General features: G+C 41.2%; 1 protein-coding gene across 1 annotated transcript in view; it reads right to left on the bottom strand.

The window, feature by feature from the left end:
* Positions 1–21,106, bottom strand: part of ANXA3 (annexin A3) — a 61,857-nt gene that overhangs the window by 35,689 nt on the left and 5,062 nt on the right. The window contains exon 3 of the mRNA XM_007998989.3: positions 2,514–2,601. Coding sequence (XP_007997180.2) covers positions 2,514–2,601 — 88 coding nt within the window. The remainder of the gene's footprint in view (positions 1–2,513; positions 2,602–21,106) is intronic.

The following is a 21,106-nucleotide window of genomic DNA, read 5'->3' as shown; positions in this document are numbered from 1 at the left end:
AATAAGAATAAATCCTAGACAAAAATATTGGTAAACCTGATTTCACTAAAATTTAAAACATCTATGCAATAAAGATTACTGTAACCAATTGTATTTATCCATTTTCACGTTGCTGAATAAGACATACCCTAGACTGGGCAATTTATGAAGGAAAGAGGTTTAATGGAGAACTCACAGTTCCATGTGGCTGGGGAAGCCTCATAATCATGGTGGAAGGGAAGGAGGAGCAAGTCATATCTTATGCGGATGGAAGCAGGCAAGGAGAGAGCTTGTGCAGAGAAACTCCATCTTATAAAGCCATCAGATCTTGTGACACTTATTCACTATCATGTGAACAGTACGGGAAAGACCTGTCCTCATGATTCAATCATCTCCCACCAGGTCCCTCCCACAATACGTGGGAATTATGGGAGCTACAAGATGAGATTTGGGTGGGGACACAGGACCAAACCATGTCGCCAATGTTAAAAGAAAACCATAAACTTCTAAGAAATATTTTCATGGTTTGTAATATTTTTAAAAAAGTTTGTATTGAGGAATTATAAAAAATTCTTGCCAATCTAAAGAAGACAAACCAACTGAAAAAAATAGATAAAATATATTTTATATTTTATTGATGTATGAAAGTGGAAGCAGATGCACAAGTGAGGATGCTTAACTGCATCAGTCATCAGGGTAGAGAGAGGAAACAAACACACATGCAGAATAAGATACCATTTAGACCCACTTAATTAGAAAAATGGAATAGTCTTACTGTAGCAAGTATTGGTGAGAACATGGAGCAAAAGGAAGTCTTGTACATTGCTGAAAGGAATGCTAATTTCTACATTCATTTCAGAGAATAGTATGGCAAAATTTCCAGTTAATTTGAAGAGAAGTATCCCCATCAATGTGGAAATTCCAGTTCTTGTCATATTCTAGAGAAATGCTAGCAAATATGCACAATGAGACATAAGAGGAATATTCACTGCAGCATTTTTATATTGCAATATAAAAGAATTGCAGGCAATTTAAATGTTCCATCAATATTCCCATCTTCTGATATAGTGATGCAATAGATACCATGCAGTTAAAATTAATGCACTAGAGCTAACCATATCAACATGGATAAATCTCAAAAATATAATGTTAAGGGATAAAAACATATTGCAGAAGAATGTATACAGTATGATTTCATTTTATGCTGTTTGAGACCATACAAAACAATATGTACATATATATATAGTGATGGTATTAAAAGTTTCATGGGAATGAACTCTAATTTGGGATAGTGTTTATCTCTAGTGAAAGGGGCAAGAATGAAATCCAGGAAGAACTGATGGGATTGTATTGGGGTTTTTTTGTTTTTTTTATTTTGTTTTTGAAATAGACTCTCACTCCGTCATCCAGGCTGGAGATCAGTGGCACAATCACAGCTCAGGGCAGTCTCAACCTCCCTGGCTCAAAGTATCCCCCTACCTCAGCCTCCCAAGTAGCTGGGATCACAAGCCCAAGCCCCTCACCCAGCTAATTTTTTGAGGTTTTTGTAGAGAAGGGCCCTCCCTATATTGCCAGGCTGGTGTTGAACTCCTGGGCTCTAGTGATCCTCCTGCCTCGCCCTCCCAAAGTGATGGGATTACAGGCATGAGCCACCATGCCCAACCAAGGGGGCCATATTTGTAATGATTTATTATGATAATTATTATTGTTGTTGGTAGCAGTGGTGGTGGTGGTTAGACAGGACTAATACGGGGTGGCCACAGGAGAACAGAAAATTCCAGGTAGCAGTTTCACATGACTAGCAAAAGGAAACTGATGAAATAGCTGCAGAAACTAGGGGCTGATATGACCCTGAAAACCCATAGTCTGGATCAAGCTGGCTAAGACCCGCTGGACCCAACGTGGCGCTGGATTTGACCTAGGATTCTCCTAGGATCTCATTATATGCTAATTAACATACTCAATCACACACCCACCAGTGCCATGGCAGTTCTGGAAACACTGACATTTGGTGTAAAAAGGGGTGGCACCACAGTACCAAGAAATCATCTTTTTCCCAGAATCTTCATGACTATTCCACCCCTTGGTTAAAGAAACCCATAAAGGCAACAACCCCAAACCCCCTTGTGCATCACTCTCTCTTGAGTACACTCACACTCCCCTTTCCCGAGTGTGTACTTTTCACTTTGCAACAAATCTCTGTACTCTCCCTATCGTTTGACCCATCCTTGAATTTCCTCTCTAGATGGTGTCAGGAGTCTGGATACCAGCCAGGGTCGAGATCCCACCGGCATCTGGGGATCTCCCCTAGACCACCAATATCAGTGGTGGTTTTTTAATATTAAGTAAATATGATAAACGTTAGGATTTAATAAAGCTGAGTTCTCTATATATTTCCTCATTATTTCACAATTTTAGAAAATTCCTGACAATTTATCAAATTGAGTAAGCCAAGCTGAGCAAACTGAACTTTTAGATTGTAACCTGCCTGATTTGCTTCAACATTAAGAAAGGAATTGTAAAATATCACTCACCAATTCCTCTGATTGCTTTCCGAATAGCTTCAGCATCCACTGATGGGCTGAAGTCTGGATAATCTCTTATTGTTCCTCGGTGTCCAACCTAGAAGGAAATATTTGAAAGTCACATTGGTTCAAAATGACATCTTTCTTGTATTACATATGCATATTCCTTCATGCATATGAGAGGCATATGACAAACCCATAATTTGCACATCTTCCTACCACTTCAGGAGTGGCTCTGAAACTGCCTTTGCAAAATCATGACAGTAAGAGAAATCTGACATGGCTGACTCCATCTTGCTTTTAGCCTCACAGGCTGGCTGTCTTTGCTCATTCCTGGGTGTGGGCCAAACTAACTTCAGGAGGAATTTAGTTTTAGTTTAAATGATACTAGCTCTTCCCCAAAGCTAAACTACCCTTGTAAAATTAATGAAAGTCTACCAAATTAGGAGGATGAGAGGGGCCTGAATTTTACTAAGATGTAGGCATAGTTACATAATTACTAGCCATTATTCTGGAGGTCACAATATTTGCAGCCTCCCCAATTACTCCTGCGGATAACATCACTATTACAGAACCTACAATTGGCCTTTTGAGATGTCTCTTCAGGCTTTTGCATTTCTGACTACTGGACAGCCCCACTCAGACCAACAACTCCTCTGGTGGCCCAACTTAGAAGCAGACTCAGCCTACAAGGACTGTTTTCTATACCCCTATGATTGCATCCCCAACCAATCAACATGCCCCCTTCCCTAGTCCCCTGCCCGCCATTTTATCCTTGAAAAACCCCTAACTTCTGAGCCTTCAGGGAGACTGATTTGAGTAATAACTCTGTCTCCCACATGGTGTGGCCAGCCTGGCATCAATTATACTCTTTCTTTACTGCAATGTCATGGTCTCAGTGGACTGATTGTGTCTGTGCAGTGAGCAGGAAGAACCCATCTGGCAGTTCCAGTTCCAGTGACGGTCTACCCCCCAGACATAAGGAACATGATATCTACTCCATATCTCAGGAGTCCTCTTTTTCTCTTGTGTAACAAATTACAAATGTAAAACATGGGTTCTGTACAGCAGTAAGTTGTGTTAATCTTGGTGACACTGAAGAAAATTTGTTTTAAAGTAGCATTTGCAGGAGAGCAACAAGAAAGCTGAAATTTCCTAAATCTTCTTGTTTTTCAAGTGATAATTCAAAGCTCATCATGGCATCTCACACAGAAGTAACTGTGGTTTACAAACTTCAAGATGTTTTAATTAATGTTGACCATTGTCCTTGGGGAACTCCAGACTAAATGATCCATAAATGAAAATCCCCTTAGGACTGTCTGTTCTTGAGCTTTGTTTAATGAATGTGCAATTAGAAGACCTTCTAAAAGCTCTACTGGCATCATAGATCTTGAGGAATTGCATGGAAGTAAAAAATGCCATACTACTAATTTTAAGCATGTAAATTAGAAGCATGTCAGTAAGCTGGGAAAGACCATAATACAGAAAAAATATTTTAAAATTGCTTACGAGACTAAAGAAGGACAGCCACAAAGATGTTGAGAAAAATAAAAGTAAATGAAGATTTATATGGTAGTTCTTAACTTCTTGAATAAAAATCTGTCTTTACAGTAATAATATTTCCTTTTTAAACAGCATTTGTCTATCTTGTTACTGAATAGTATTGGCTCTGTTGTCTTGTATTAATACGGCTTCATTTTGGCTCTCTTGAAGTGTTTAATGTTTTCATGAAAGGACATTATCTGTCACATTAAAGTGAATGGAAAATTAGTGTTCTGGCACAGTAAAAAATGATAGTCTGCTGATTCCTAAGATTAGATTGAATAATTTATTTCAATACACACAAACACTGTTTAATCTTATAGCATCCAAAATAAGAACTTTAGAACCTAGAAAATAATTACAAGTTAGAAACTAGTTGTGAGTGTTCCTGACCTGAAGACACCTGTAAGAAACCAATCACTTTAGTCTGGGCATGGTGGCTCACTTCTGTACTCCCAGGACTCTTGGGGGCCAAGGACAGGATCACTTGAACCCAAGAGTTCAGGGCCAGCCTGGGCAAAACAGTAAGACCCAGTCTCTACAAAATATTAAAAAATTACCAGGTGTGGTGGTGTGCAGGTGTGGTCCCAGCTACTCAGGAGGCTGAGGTGAGAGGACCACTTGAGCCCAGAAGGGCAAGGCTACAGTGAGCTGTGATTGTGTCACTGCATTGTAGTCTAGGTGACAGAGTAAGGCTCTGTCTGAAAGACAAGAAAGAAAGAAAGAAAGAAAGAAAGAAAGAAAGAAAGAAAGAAAGAAAGAAAGAAAGAAATCACTTTAATATAATCTTTGATGAATTTTCTTTCTCCAGGGCTTGATAAATATTTTATGGATTCACAGAGCCAACTGGCTTCATTTCACTTCTATCCACCTAGGAACTTTTGTGTTGATCTTATCTGTTCACCTTCCAGTGTCTGGCATTTTAAAAGAACTACCCCAAGGTTAGAGTGTTTGAGTGCTTCAGGCCCAGCACACTTTACATGCTAGGCACTTTATACATGTTAATTATAATCTGCATAACAGCCCCAATAAATGAGAGTGAGCAATTGCACATAAACAGCACCAAGATTTAAGAAGACCAGAGAATTTGATTGAGTCTACACAGCTAATTGCAGGCAGAGGTTAGAATTTAAAAACAAACTAGACTATTCCAGACCATTCCTGGGGTTTCATGAAATGTAGTCTCTGTACCATCTGGGGTGATACTTTAAGTGTATATAACCAGGACCCACCTTCTATATACTGAATCATAGTTTTTAGAGATGGGGTGCTAAATTCTACATGGTTAAGAAGCTCCCAGGTGATTCTGTGCCATGCAGATATTGACATGGCTGATTCTAAATATAAAAAGACAAATTTGTGGTCAGATCCCAGTTGTTCATGAATCATGAAAACTCAGCATTCGCACTCCAGCTGTGAACTTTTCACTGTCCTCTACCACCTACACATCAAAATATGCTAAAATGCCAATGCACAGAATTAGAGAAGGAGGAAATTCCCAATTCATTATGCAATTTAGGACTTAGTAAGAATTAAATGGGGGAGAACAACTTGTTTAATTACAACGGGGGAAGAAAGTACACATACACACACCCCAGCTTGAAAAAGGGCATGGCAATTCTGAAGTGGAATTTTAGTGAAACATTTAAAACTGCTTCCATTATTTAAATGAATGGCATTATTCATTTGATAGACTTGGTTGCCCAAATCACTCCAAAATATTACATGACTTACAAAAGAATCTCATAATAAAAGATTAATGAAATCTTTTAAAACTAATACATGAACAAAGTGCTTTACAAACATTTTAACTCTTACAAGGGCCTTCATGAGGTGAATTTTATTATTTCTAATTGAAAATGGAAGAAACCCAGTCTCACGGAGATTATTTGCTTAAAAGAGTTCTGCTAATAAGGACAGCCCCAGGATTCAAACCCATCGCCTTATGACTAAAATGCCCCCTGCTCTATACCACATCACAGTGCCTCAGGGGACTTCATCTTAGTGGTTCTCAAAGTGTGGTTCCTGAAGCAGCAGCATCAGCATCAGCATCACCCGGGAATGTGACACAAATGCAAATTCTCAGGTCCAACCCCAGCGTTCCTGAACCAACAACTGCAGGGCTAGGATGCAGAATCTGTGACTTAACAAACGTTCCCGGTGATTGTGGTGTACAATAAAGTTTAAGACCCACTGCTTTATTTCCTTCTTAGCTGCCTAGAAAACCGAAGCAAAAATGAGCAAACAAGCCATGAATTCTCTTATGGGTGTGGAAGAAGAATTTAATGATGAGCTCATCGTTTCAGGAATGTCGGCATTTTTACAGCCAAACAAGGCTATTTGCATTGCCTGCTTCATTGCAAGTTTAATTCCTTGACATTTATATTACTAATCAATACTTGGCTGAGTTTATTTCCAGTAACCCTAGTGTCCTAACATAGTCAATACTAGTGTAGAACATCACCTGAATACTTGGCAAAGTCTATTTAAAAAAAAGATTGCCTTTGATCAGATTTCCATCCACACATTTAAACACATTTAGTTGCTTTCCTTTTCTGAAACTTGACCTTCAGATGCCTCAAAAAGAAAAATGCTGCTGAAGCCAGCTGGAAAACAAATTAAAGCAAAGAATGTCTAGATAAAGGGGGAAAGTAACAGGAGCTCTTTATACTAAGAACAATTGCTGCTAATCACTATGTGCCAAGTACTGTGCTAAGCGGGTTTCCTGCATTAGCTTATTCAATCCTTGCAATAAACTTATAATGTAGGTATAATAAATCCTTTTCACAGATGATGAAACTGATGCTTAAGTAACTTGTTTAAGTTCCCACAGCCAGTAAGTGGTCTGTCCCAACAGTCTTTGCTCCTAAACTAGACTAGCCTGCATCTCATTTAAACCATCTTTTTAAAGACAATATAATCTCCCTTGATCTTCTAAAAATCATCCTTTGGAGGTCAGCCTTAGCACATGATGTCTTGAAGCCACTGCATGGCCCAGCTGGGCCTGGGGAACTGTTTGCTATTACCCCTGGGAGAGGCCAGTCTGCTTTTGACTCACCAAAGCCAGTTGCACCTATTTCTTCATGCAAAGTGTACTGAGTTTGCAAGAAATTAAACATTTACATTCAAAAGGATGAGTGGAAGAGAAAAACAGAAGGTGCCAACCCTGTTGATATGAAACATATTTAAAGCCAAATCCTACAGAGCAAGAATAGCAGTTGCTGCAGGGACATTTTGAAGATGCAGTGAAACCAGATCATTCATCACTTCAGAAAGCCCTATAAAGGCCACATCCAAAAATTGAGGCTTCAAATCAAAGCCTCAGATAAAACTCTAGGACAAGGAGCTCTCAAAGAGCCGGGGAGAAAGGACGGCTCTCTGCTCAATATCAAGATGCTGTGTTGGGTCATGAAGCTTTTATGATACAAGGAAAAATGGAGTAGATTACAAAAAAATAAAGCAATCAAACTTGGAAACTGTAAGACTTCCAGTTCAATTTTTCAAGTAAAAAACACGTTTCCAAACCAAAGAAAGTTTACTGTAAAAAAAAGGCCCTGAAATAAAACGCAGTCAAGTGGGCAGGTGTTACAGGTTGAATTCTGTGTCCCCCCAAAAATACATTAAAGCCCCAACCCACAGTACCACAGAATGTGGCCTTACTTGGGGACCAGGTTGTTGCAGATGTAATTAAATAAGATGAGGTCACATTGGCAGGCCCCCAATCCAATACCACTGGTGTCCTTTATGACAGCCACGTAAAGGCAGAGACATACAGAAAGAATGTGATGTGATGGCGAAGGCAAAGACTGGAGTTACGCAGCTGCAAGCTGCCGGTATGTGAGACCAGAATGTGCCTCTTCAAAATATGAAGGATTGTTGAAGACAAGAAGAAACAGATACTCAAGAGATCTCTTTCCTCCATTTGCCTAAAAGCAGGACAAAGATTTATGAAGACAAAAGGTATTCTGCCCTCCTGACTGCAGTTACAAAGGTTAAAGACTGAAGACAGTTTAAGACCCTTATCAGCCTGACAATGGTATTAGGAGAATTTATACTAGCAAGCTGCACTCACTCACCTTTATCTGTAAGTTATTTGCCTTTCTTCACCGCCCACCTGCAAGTTGCTGCCCATAGAGATTCAAAGGCCCCTTTCTGTTGTGGGAAGTCAGGGACCCCGAATGGAGGGACCGGCTGAAGCCGCGGCGGAAGAACATAAATTGTGAAAATTTCATGGACATTTATTAGTTCCCCAAATTAATACTTTTATAATTTCTTATGCCTGTATTTACTGCAATCTCTGAACATAAATTGTGAAGATTTCATGGACACTTATCACTTCCCCAATCAATACCCTTGTGATTTCCTATGCCTGTCTTTAATCTCTTAATCCCATCACCTTTTTCATAAGCTGAGGAGGATGAATGTCACCTCATGACCCTGTGATGATTGTGTCAACTGCACAAATTGTTTGTAGAGCATGTGTGTTTGAACAACATGAAATCTGGGCATCTTAAAAAAGAACAGGATAACAGCGATGTTCAGGGAACAAGAGAGGTAACTTTGAACTGGCCGCCGGTGAGCCGGATGGAACAGAGCTATATTTCTCCTCTTTCATAAGCAAATAGGAGAAATATCACTGAATTCTTTTTCTCAGCAAGGAACATCCCTGAGAAAGAGAATGCGCCCTGAGGGTAGGCCTATAAATGGCCCCTTTAGAAGCATGTGCCGTCTTTTATGGTTGAAGCCGAGGGACGAAATAAGCCCCATCTCCTGTAGCACTCTCAGGCTTATTAGGACGAGGAAAATTGCCACCTAATAAATTTTGGTCAGACAGGTTGTCTGCTCTCAAACCCTGTTTCCTGATAAGATGTTATCAATGACAATGCGTGCCAAAACTTCATTAGCAATTTTAATTTCGCCTCATCCAGTGGTCCTGTGATCTCGCCCTGCCTCCACTTGCTTTGTGATATTTTATTACCTTGTGAAGTATGTGATCTCTGTGACCCACACCCTATTCATGCACTCCCTCCCCTTTTGAAAATCGCTAATAAAAACTTGCTGGTTTTACGTCTCGGGGAACATCAGGGATCCTGCCGACATGTGATGTCTCCCCCGGACACCCAGCTTTAAATTTCTCTCTCTTGTGCTATTTCCCTTTATTTCTCAACCCAGCCGAGACACTTAGGAAACAGAAAAGAACCCACGTTAAACATCGGGAGTGGGTTCTCCCAATACCTTTCTGCTGTCTTGTTACTAAAAATTTGCTGTTCTTTGTTGAAGATGCTATATAAGCTGAAATTCAAAGCCACCTCTGTGAAAACCACTCATTCTCTGGGTGTCTCCATGTATACTCAAAATACACATGTTAATAAACTTCTGTTTGGTTTTCTCTTGTCCAATCTGTCTTTTGTAACAAAGATCCTTTCCAACTAAGAACCTATGGGGGTTACTGTTACTCCTCTATACCAGTTAACCACTAGAAACCAGGAAGAAGCTAAGAAGGACTCCCCTATAGGTTTCAGAGGGAGGATGGCCCAGCCCACACCTTGATTTTAGACTTCTAGCCTCCAGAACTGTGAGATAATACATTTATGCCGTTCGAAGCCAGCAGCTTGTGGTACTTTATTACTGCAGCCCTAGGAAACTAATATAGCAGGTAAAGGCCAGAGACAAATACTGGTAACCAACCAGTTCCTACAGGGCAAATCCTAGGGGCCTCGCCTAAAAGGATCCCCACCTGGGAGAAGTCCCACGGGCTGGCAATGATCGCTGTGCCTATGGAAGATGGTGCACAAACAGAAGGCTCCCACCACTACTGCAGGCACACGCTGCAGCCCACAGGGCAGTCAGGAGAAGGAGGCGGTGCTGAGATGCCAGGCTGACATCAGGGCTTTGCTCGTAATGTGTCCAAAGGTCTGAAGAAATGCTTATATTTGTTCTTGCGCTCACTTAAAGAAAAAATATTCATGCTTTTCAGCTTTTCTTTTTTAACTTTTTAAAACATATTTAGGGGGTACAAGTACAGATTTCTTACATGCAGATGGTGCATAGTGATGAAGTCTTGGCTTTTATTAGTGTATCTGTCACCTGACAAGTGAACACTGTGTTCAACAGGTCATTTTCAACTCTTAGCCCCTCCCACCTTCCCACCTTTTGAAGTCTTCATTCTCTATTATTCTACTCTCAATATCGATGTGTACCCATTGTTTAGCTCCCACTTATAAGTGAGAACATGTGGTATTTGATTTTCTGTTTCTGAGTCATTTCACTGAGGATAATGGCCTCCAGTTCCATTCATGTTCCTGCAAAAGACGTGATTTCATATTTTTTATGGATGAGTAGTATTCTATAGTGTGTGTGTGTATATACCACCACATTTTCTTAATTCAATCCTCTGTTGATAAACCTTAGGTTGATTCCATATTTTTGCTATTGTGAATAGTTCAGCTTTTCTTTTTTTTCTTTCTTTTTTTTTTTTTTTGAGACGGAGTCTTGCTCTGTCGCCCGGGCTGGAGTGCAGTGGCCGGATCTCAGCTCACTGCAAGCTCCGCCTCCCGGGTTTACGCCATTCTCCTGCCTCAACCTCCCGAGTAGCGGGGACTACAGGCGCCCGCCACCTCGCCCGGCTAGTTTTTTGTGTTTTTTTTTTAGTAGAGACGGGGTTTCACCGTGTTAGCCAGGATGGTCTCGATCTCCTGACCTCGTGATCCGCCCGTCTCCGCCTCCCAAAGTGCTGGGATTACAGGCTTGAGCCACCGCGCCCGGCCGAGCTTTTCTTTTTTAAATACAGTGATTTCATCATCAGGGCAGTGCCAGAGCAAGAGGACTGGAATGTGAGAACAGAGGAGGGTGTGGGATGGAGTAGAAAGATGAATGTGATTCAGGAATCAGGGAAGACAGGGACAAAAGAGCCATTGACGTTGTATTTTCCATGACACATGAGTTATAATAAGAAGACTTGACCCCTTGGAGCGTGTGTCACTCACAGCTAGCCTGCCTTCCATTGGCTCCTGTGCCTCACCTCCTAGGTTTCTTCCCGCCTCTCCAGGATGCACTCACCTTTGTCTGACCTCTATAAAGTAGGCACTTCTAAAGTGGAAAGTGGCTCTCTCTTTTCTTTCCCTCTAATCCTGCTGTGGGTTATTTCTTCCACTCCCTCTTCTGTATACAGACAAATCCCACATTATAGCTCTAGCCCAGACTTCTGTTTTGAGCACTGGTCTTGCATATTCAATGTCTCCTCCATGTATTTGTTTTGATATCTCATACACCAACTCACTATTTCCTCCCAAGCTATTTCTTCCCCCATCTGACACTTACATAGTATTTACTCGTATTTTACATATACCTGATCATTTAATCCTCAAAACCACCCTATGAGGTAGGTAAAATTAATACCCTGATTTTATAGAAGAGAAAAGAGGGTCCAGAGAGGTTAAGACACTTGCTGAGGTCACATAGCTAGTTTGTGGCACAGCCAGGATTTGAACCTAGGCAATCTGGCTCCAGTTTCTGTGTTCATCCCCAATTTGCTCAGTTTCCTCAATCTTCCCCATCCCTGGAAAAGGACCAACCATCAGCCACCAGAAACCTGGGAGTCCCCTTTGATTCCTTCACCTGCCTTTCCCTCTGAATTCCATCCATCAGCAAGGCCTGCTGAGACTATTTTAAGAAGATAATCTCATGTGCACTCCTTCCCAGCTTCTTTGCTCCTGCTCTTGTCCAAGTCACAATCATCGCTCTCCTGTACTTGAACATCTGAGTCATGTCCCTCTCTACTTCTTACTGCCCATCCCCAGCCATTTCCCACATAGCAGCCAAGGGATCTGTTAAAGATCTAAGTCAGGCCAGGTGCAGTGGCTCACACCTGTAATCTCTGCACTTTGGGAGGTCAATGCGGATGGATCACCTGAGGTCAGGAGTTCGAGACCAGCCTGGCCAATATGATGAAACTCTGCCTCTACTAAAAATACAAAAATTTAGCCAGGCATGGTGGCAGGAGCCTGTAATCCCAGCTACTCGGGAGGCTGGGGCAGGAGAATCGCTTGAACCCAGGAGGCAGAGGTTGTAGTGAGCTGAGATTGTGCCTCTGCACTCTGGTCTGGGCAACGGAGTGACACTCTGTCTCAACAACAATGGCAAAAAAAACCACAAAAAACAAAAAAAACTGAGTCAGATATTGTCACTCCCCTGTTTCACACTGAATAGAGTCCAAACTCCTTACACTGGTCCATAGGGCCCTGCATGGTTTGGCCCAACCCCCTTCATGGCTTTTATCTGGAGCCACTCTCTCCAGATGAGAGGTGGAGTTCCCACCACACTTCAGTTCTTTGAAAGTCAAGCTGGTATACAATGAACTCTTTCCCACCTTAATGCCTTGTTTTGTGTTATTCTCTCTACCTGGAATGGTTTTGACTTTCAGTCCTCTCTTTAAAGACCATCTTCTCTAACAGGCCTTCTTTGGCACTTGATCTGAGTAGGTCTTCTACTGTTATTCTGCATCTCAGCCACCTCTCCATTGTTAGGGCACTCAGCATTGAGTAATACCTCTCGCTGTTTATATCTGTCTCTCCACCTCCTCTAAAACAAAGTTCCAGAAGGCAGAGACATTTGTTTCACTCACTCCTATTTATCCAGTTGGGAGCCCAGTGCTCAGTCCCCAGATAGGGGCTTAATACAAAACTGAGTTTGCTAAGTAAGAATAGGAAAGCAAGACAATGACATCTCATAGTGTGGACTTTCTCCAAGCTCTACACTAGATAGTTGGCTGCCTGATGAGTTGCTTCCTTCACATATCAATAGTCTAGAAATCAAAGTTCCCATTGTATCCTGGGAGATTTGGGAGATACGTCAGAAGCTGAGTGTTTTCTAGTACACCAGAGACATGAAATGCATGACTGTGTCTGGTGATTCTGTTATATCTTTCTCCCTGTCTCTCCAAGAGCTCAGGGTTTCTCCGACAAAGGTAGCAAACCCAACTATATGGATTGAGCTGGAAACACGGGGCCTCCCCAGAGACTTTATCAACAAAAACATCTTTCTCAGAATAATTTTCATGTATTTGTTTAAAGCAGATTATAAAAAATTTATATTCATCTTCTTTTGAGTCATTTAGCACCAGTATTTGTAGATTATCTCTTTGTTCTACAATCAAAGTAAAGTGTTTAACCTAGTTAAGAGTTCTTGAGCAAATTCTCCTCTTGGCCAAGGGTCACAAAAGAGTTGAAGACCAGTGTGGCTATTCTGGCCACATATTCGGCCCTGTGCATGTCTAACTTCTGCAGGAGATGCCTCTGTTTAAGGGTCCTGCAATCTAACAGGAATACATAGAGAATTTATATCTCCCTGGGTATATGAAGAAATATAGGGAATTTGGCTCACTGAAGTACAGAATCCACATCTTCTTAAATGGCCCTTGGCTAGAGAACGGTGGCTGTCTGCCTTAGCATTCCAGGCTGATATAACAAAATACCATAAACTGGGTGTCTTATAAATAACAAAAATTTAGTTCTCACCATTCTGGAGGCTAAAAATCCAAGATCAAGGTGTCAGCAGATTCGGTGTCTAGTGAAGTTCCACTTTATGGTTCATATACAGCACCTTCTGGCTGTGTTCTCACATGGTAGAAGACGTGACCAAACTCCCTCAGACCTCTTTCAAAAGCGCAAGAATCCCCACCTAATCTAATCACCTCCCAAAGATCCCATCTCCCAACACAAGCATCCTGAAGGTCAGGATTTCAACCTATGAATAAGGGGCAGGTTGGTGGGGGAGGCGGGGCAACACAATAATTGATATCACAGCACTGGCTTTGCAGGATTTGGGGACGATTATTCCATCCACCTCACTCCTATAAGGGTGAGAAACCTGTGAGGGACTGAGATCAGGGATGTCTCCTGTTTGTAATATTCCAGGCAGAATATTTCTTACATAAATGGTTAAGGTCAATGATGTCTACCGGACATCATGGCAAATGCATTATTTTATGGGTTATTTATGAGTTTTTTTAAAAAGCGATAATCCTAACAAGAAGTTGCTGCAGATTTAAGAATGCTTCCTAATGTAAAGTAAACCTAGAGAATGGAAACTCCTTGAACAGTCCATGTGAAGACTTTTTGGGACTCTTTGTGGCCTTTGGAGGATATTAAAGTATCATAAAAGAGGACTGTAATACCTCCCCCAATCCCCTTGTAATCTTGTACCCCTGTTATTGCTTCGTGGGAATCTTCCTATTACATTCAAATGTGTCTTGCCCATCTGCCTCAGAGCTTACACTTGTCATTCCCTCTGCCTGGCTGCTCTTTCCCAAGATATTCTCTCAGCTCACCGTCTCATGCCACGTTGACTTCTACTCATATATCTGAGCAGAAAATCACATACCCCATCATACTTATTATCCACCTTTGCTTTTCCCCAGAGCACTTAAAACTGTCTTTTTATACTGTACATTTATTTCTCATTTATTGTCTGTCTTCCCTAATAAAATGTAGGCTCCTTGCTTTTTTATTTCTCTTTCTCTACTGTGTTGCCAGAGCCAATATCTGGCACATAAAAGATATGTGGTAAATATTAGTTGAGTGAATAAATGAATAAAAAATGCTTTCTTGTTCTGCATCCTGTTTCTTTCAATAATTCTCAAATGCCACTGTCAGACTTTTCAGAGCTCCATGCCATATGTTAAAAATTCTACAAATGCCATCTTCACCTTTCTTAAACCCTGTTCACATGGGGCTGTCCTACTCCTATTGAAACATGCCTCCAGAACCTACATGAGGTGCTGAATCAAACACAAAGAGTTACAAATGAAAGAAGCAAAGATCTGATAATGAAGGGATAGATGAGAATTTTCTCCTGTTTTGATTTATTCTCTTATAATTCATGTGAGACCAATGTATTCATTTTATTGCTCAGTACTCTATATACTTCTTTTTTATCTAACTGCTTTACATCCACCAAAAAAAATAGACTTTGAAGAGAACAAATCGTACCTTCTCCACTTTACATTCCTTGCTGTCTGATCTAAAACTTTATTTTCCTCTTTACCTCTGATTTACCAGGCTCTTCCACTGGCTAAACATTAGCTTTGCATACTATCACTTTATCATGAGTAAATATAAAAGAGGGACCCTCCCTCCTTCACAGTTGGGCTAACGTCAGAGAAAGGCAAAGAACAGATTTTTTTTTTTTTTTTTTTTTTTTTTGAGACGTAATCTTGCTCTGTCGCCCAGGCTGGAGTGGAGTGACTGGATCTCGGCTCACTGCAAACTCCGCCTCCCAGGTTCACACCATTCTCCTGCCTCAGCCTCCCGAGTAGCTGGGACTACAGGCGCCCGCCACCGCGCCTGGCTAATTTTTTGTATTTTTAGTAGAGACGGGGTTTCACCACGTTAGCCAGGATGGTCTTGATCTCCTAACCTCGTGATCCGCCCGTCTCAGCCTCCCAAAGTGCTGGGATTACAGGCTTGAGCCACCGCGCCCGGCCAAGAACAGCTTTTTAGTGTTCATTCCACTCATTCCTAGGAAGCCTCTCTGCTCTCACTCAGATGAGAAATTTTCCAGGCTTTGGAAACATTAAACAAAGCTTAAATGTTTTGATTTGAAATCCAGGTCTAACCTGTTTTAAATCAACTTTCTGCAATAGACCATTTGTGTACCTGTCTGAATGCCAATATTTACCTAAAGCAGTTTCAGGGAACATGGTTTAAAACACACAGCACACTTGAACAGCACCTAACCAGGGAAGATACCTGTTCTGCTTGGGATGTGAAAAGTTTCTTTCAGTGAAAATAGTCACCATCTTGATATTCCATTCCCGGATGTGGTAGATGGGAGGGAGACCAGAGGAGGAGTTCAGCACATTCACATGCATGAACACAGGTTTCTCCTCACACATGTTTTACATTTGCATAGCAAAGAAGAGCAACTATACCAGGAAAGAAAGGTCTAATGGGATGTCTGTGTCAAAGCAAGAAGTATGAAACTGGACAGGACACTCACAAACTCTTTGAACCCAGGAATAGCAGCATCCAAATGTCCAGAGCTGGTATCTTCCATGGGACAGAATTTGAAAGGCATTATCTTCCCAAAATTCTCTCTCATGTTAGCACATTGCACCTTTCCTAACAGCCCTACCACTACTGCCATTCCTCTGGGTTAACAGTGGAAATGAGACGAGTGTGTCCTCATGTGTCAAACTGCACCAATCTTGCTCCCTCCAGAGTGGAAGAGTTTGGTAGGGAAGGGAGGCTGTGCCTTCTAACTCTCACCATGAACACATGATCATGGAGTAGCTTTTCCCATCTGCAAGGGTCCATCCTGGTAGCCTTCCCCCCACATTTCTACCACCATGGACCCTTTTTCAATATCTTCTACATGGATCCCATGTTTTGAATGATTCCGTCTTGCCAATCCATATTACCAAACATTAATTCATTTTCCCATTTTTCCCATATATGAAAAATATATCTAACAATCAGCGCTTCTGATCAACATAAATAGCCAGTGCCATTGGAACTAATATAACCTTATTTTTAATGTAACGTTAGTCGAAAATAAAATAATATATATTGGAAACTGTATGCCTTAATGCGAGTTATATATGTGTAGTACAATTAGGAATATATCTGGTCTTTGTACTGGTTCTTGGCACAGAGCTTCAAAAACCCTTGGAATTTCCTGAGTGATAGCAGTGACTTTGTGATGCAATTGGGGTGACTCATGGCGTACTCTTAGATAGCCTTAGAATGATGGCTGGTCTCCAGAAAGATTAGCCCTGTGATCACAGGGTTGCAACTCTGGTCAGCCGGACCTCTGAGGATGAAAGAGGGGCTGGAGATTGAGTTCAATCATGTAGCAAACAATTTAATCAATCAACTGTGCCTACATAATGGAACTCCAATTACAATTCTGGAGACTGAGGCTCAGAGGAGCTTCCTGGTTATTGAACACACTGACACAAAGGGAGGGTGAGGTGCCCTGATGCTACAGGGAGAGGGCATGGAGTCTCTGGGTCCAGGACCCTTCCAGAGCTTGCCCATGTGTACCCCTCATAATAAACTTGCATTCATAAGGATCGCACTTTCAGTGAGTTCTGTGAATCATTCTAGGGAATTCTTTAATTTCAGAGGGTCATGGAAACCCCCAAATTTATAGCCAGTTGGCCAGAGTGCAGGTGATTCCTGAGACTTGAACTGATATCTGAAGTGAGGGCAGTTTTGCGGAGGACTGAGCCCTTAATGCTGTGGAATCTGATGTTAATGCTGGGTAGTCAGTGTCAGAAATGTATTCCAGTATGCCCACTAGGAGTGGAAAGGGAGGATTTTTATGTCTTTAGAAATATATATGTGTTTAAAATATTATAAAATATTGAAAATAAGAGTGGCCAGAAGGAATTTGATTGAGGATATGCCATCTCTTTTAGATGGCTGAAAGAACCATTCCAATGGGGAGAGGGGGCTACTCATGTGTAATAAAATCATGCCCAGGAAATAGGCAGAAGCCCTTCTACAAAAACAGTTGCAGCGATATTATTTGGCAAGAAATACATTTTAGAATAAAATTAATATATTGAAATCATGCTGATTAAAACTAACATTTATTGAGTGCTCACTCCATGCCAGGCACTGCTAATACATTTTACATGAACTGGCTTAATGCTTACAAACCCTTGATGAGATGGGCACTATTACCATACCTGTTTTATAGATGAAGAAACTGAAGTAGAGAAGGACTAAGCAATTTGCTCAAGAGCCTACCTTTTAAACGATTAGGGAGTTCTGAAAGGGAGAGTTAAGACTGTGGTTAGACTGTCTTCATTCTGCTCCCAGCAGAGCCTGTGGAACTAGGTACTTGCTGCTTTAATTGTTTAACTGTTTTGGATGAACTTCAAAACAAAGTTAGTAGGCATTGTATTTAGGTAATATGTTTTCATAAAACTTCTCTTATCCCTTGGTTGTAGAGCGCCTCTATATTCCCTTTCCTCATTTTGTAAACTGGAGTTTGGAGTGGTGAAAGGAGAATGGACACCAAGTTAGGATGTTAATAACAATTCATGGTGATTACAATGATTGCGAGTTAATTTTAAAAAATTCTAGCACCACTGGGTGCGGTGGCTCACACCAGTAATCCCAGCACTTTCGAAAGCCAATGCGGGTGGATCAGTTGAGCTCCGGAGTTCAAGACCAGCCTGCGCAACACAGTGAGTCCCCATCTCTACAAAAAAATTTAAAAATTAGCTGGGCATGCTGGGGCATGCCTGTGGTCCCAGCTACTCAGGAGACTGAGGCAGTAGGATCGCTTGTGCCCAGAAGGTCGAGGCTGCAGCAAGCCGTGATTGCACCACTGCACTCCAGCCTGAATGACAAAGTGAAGCTCTGTCAAAAAAAAAAGAAAAGAAAGAAAGAGAGAGAAAGAAAAATTCTAGTATCATAATAAAAATTCTAATTTGAGAGTTCAAACAAACAGGAATTACATTTATTATTATTCTGTAAATGTAAGTTAGGAATTGATCAAGGAGGAAAGAGCTCAGAGTATTTACATAAGAAAGCCAGCATTGTATTACAGAAAGCACACAGAAAAAATGCTGCTGTGGTAGCTTAATAAAATGTCATGTTCTAAGACATTCTAATTGGTGGGCTTCCTGAGTGCTTGCTATGGACCTACAGGCAACATATGACAAGGGACCCTGAGTCCAAGGAGTACAGACCAATAAGAGATCAGACCCTTTCATCAAGGGTGAAGTGGTAGAACATATGTCTGAACAGAGATATTCAAAATTTGCAAGCAAAGGAAATACTAATGCAACACAGACTGTTGATTCATCTGAAACAATGGTAGGGTTGCAACACCCTTGGATAGAATATAAAAGACCTAAGAAACCAGCCATTCTTTCATCTTCAATGGTAATGCATTGAAATTGCAACTAATGACTTCTCCCTTGATCATACCACTGTAATAAACTAATCATACACATAACCACGTATACAGTTTTGTAGAAATGCAAGGACTTGATTGCTTATTTACGTTTGAGTGTGTATGTGCTTTTGTGTGGCAGAGAGAAAAAAAGAACACATAAAACTTTGTGATAAGAATATTTACAATTGGAAATCTGAAGGTTTTTACCATAGTAACCATTTCTAAGTGTACGGTTCAGTAGTGGTTAGAATATTCACATTGTTTTGAAACATCTTCAGAACTTTTTCATCTTTCAGAACTGAAACTCTACACATTAAACAACTCCTCTTTTTCTCTTTCCTTATTCATTCCTAACGACCAGTCTGCCTTCTGTTCCTATGAATTTGACTGCTTTGGATACCTCGTATCAATGGAATCATACAGCATTTTGTCTCTTTGGGACTGACTTATTTCACTTAACATAATGGGCTCAAGGCTCACCCATATAGTAGCATGTGACAGGGGTTTCTTCCTGTCACACAACATGTGTTTTTAAAAGACTGAATAATATTCCATTGTGTGTATGTACCACATTTTGTTTATTCATTCTTGTCCATGGAAACTGGGCTGTTTCCACCTCTTGGCTATTGCAAAAAGTACTGCAGTGAACATGGGTGTACAGATACCTTTCTTTAAGATCCTGCTTTCATTTCCTTTGGATATATATCCAGAAATGGGATTGCTGGAGCATGTGGTAGTTCTAGTTTTAATTTTTTGGAGAATTGCTATCTTGTTTTCCATAGCGGTTCTAAGTTGTTCTTAATCTTTGCTCTCTGAGATCTCACTCACAGATATTAGTTCTTTAATAGAGGGAGAGGAGGTAAATAGGAAAACAAAACGAAACAAAACAAAACAAAACAAAAACCCAGGGACAGCTGGAGCCCTTCTCTGGCTAGGGACTCTTTCTCCATGTGAGGGCTTGCTCTCCAGGCTCAGGTTAGCCTCTCCTTTGTGACCCCTCCCCACCTCTTTCCTGCTATCTGATGCCAAATGCTACCATCCCTGATGTAGCCATACTCCTAGTCCCTGTGGTAGGCAGAACAACAGCCTCCTAAAATGTATACGCCATAATCCATGGAAATTGTCAATGTATTGTGTTCCATGATGAAAGCGACTTTGCAAACGTAATTAAGGTTCCAGACCTTAAAACACAGGGATTAGCCCGCGTTATCCAGGTGGGCCCAATTTAATCACACGCGCCCTTAAAAGCAGAGAAATATATTCAGCTGGTGGGAGAAGAGAAAGGCAGAAAAGAGGTTCCAAGCATAAGAAAGATCTGATGCATTATTGCTGGTTCTGAGATGTAGGGGCCACGTACAATGACAGGCAGAGGCCTGCAGGAGCCAAAGACAGCTTCTGCTGGCAGCCAGCAAGGACTAAGGACTCAATTCTACAACTACAAGGAACTAAATTCTACCAACAACCTAAACGGGCTTGGAAGAGGATTCTTCCCAAAGTCCTCCAGAAAGGCACGCAGTCCCAACACCACCTTCATTTTAGTGCTGTGAGACCCATTTCAGGCTTCTAACATACAGAACTGTGAGATAATAAATGGGTGTTGTTTTACATTGCTAAATTTATGGTAATTTGTCACAGCTGCAATAGGAAATGAATACACCCTTGATCACACTCACCTGGGTCTCTCCTAGCCCTTCAGAAACATGCCACGCCTTTGAAGGTGTCAGCGGGAGAGCCTGCTCAACTAATTTCCTGTCAATTTACTCATGGGCAAGGGCCAGAGGGAGACTTTTTTTTTTAACACCAGCATTTTGGAGAGATGCTTTTTTCATCTGACTCTGTGAGATGTTCATAAAAGCAGCAGGGATTTCAGATGAAAGATGAGAGATTAGCTTAGCCAGTGGGAAGGGAGTAATTTGGGCCAAACAAAGCCTTCCAACAGCACACCTTCCATCCATACTGCCCAGGCCAAGGGATGGCCACATCTCTGCACAGGCTTTTCTTTAAACTTGCCTTGCCCCTTACTTATAAAATATAATGTATGCTCATGATTAAAAAAAATTCAAACAGTACAGAAGGTGATATATTGAAAAGTAAAAGTGCACTTTCTCACAATTCTACCTTTCCACAAAGTTTTCATGTAATAGTCT

This window comes from Chlorocebus sabaeus, chromosome 7 (genome assembly GCF_047675955.1).
Source record: "Chlorocebus sabaeus isolate Y175 chromosome 7, mChlSab1.0.hap1, whole genome shotgun sequence".
Taxonomy (NCBI): Eukaryota; Metazoa; Chordata; class Mammalia; order Primates; family Cercopithecidae; genus Chlorocebus; species Chlorocebus sabaeus.
This window is presented reverse-complemented; position numbering and strand designations above follow the sequence as displayed.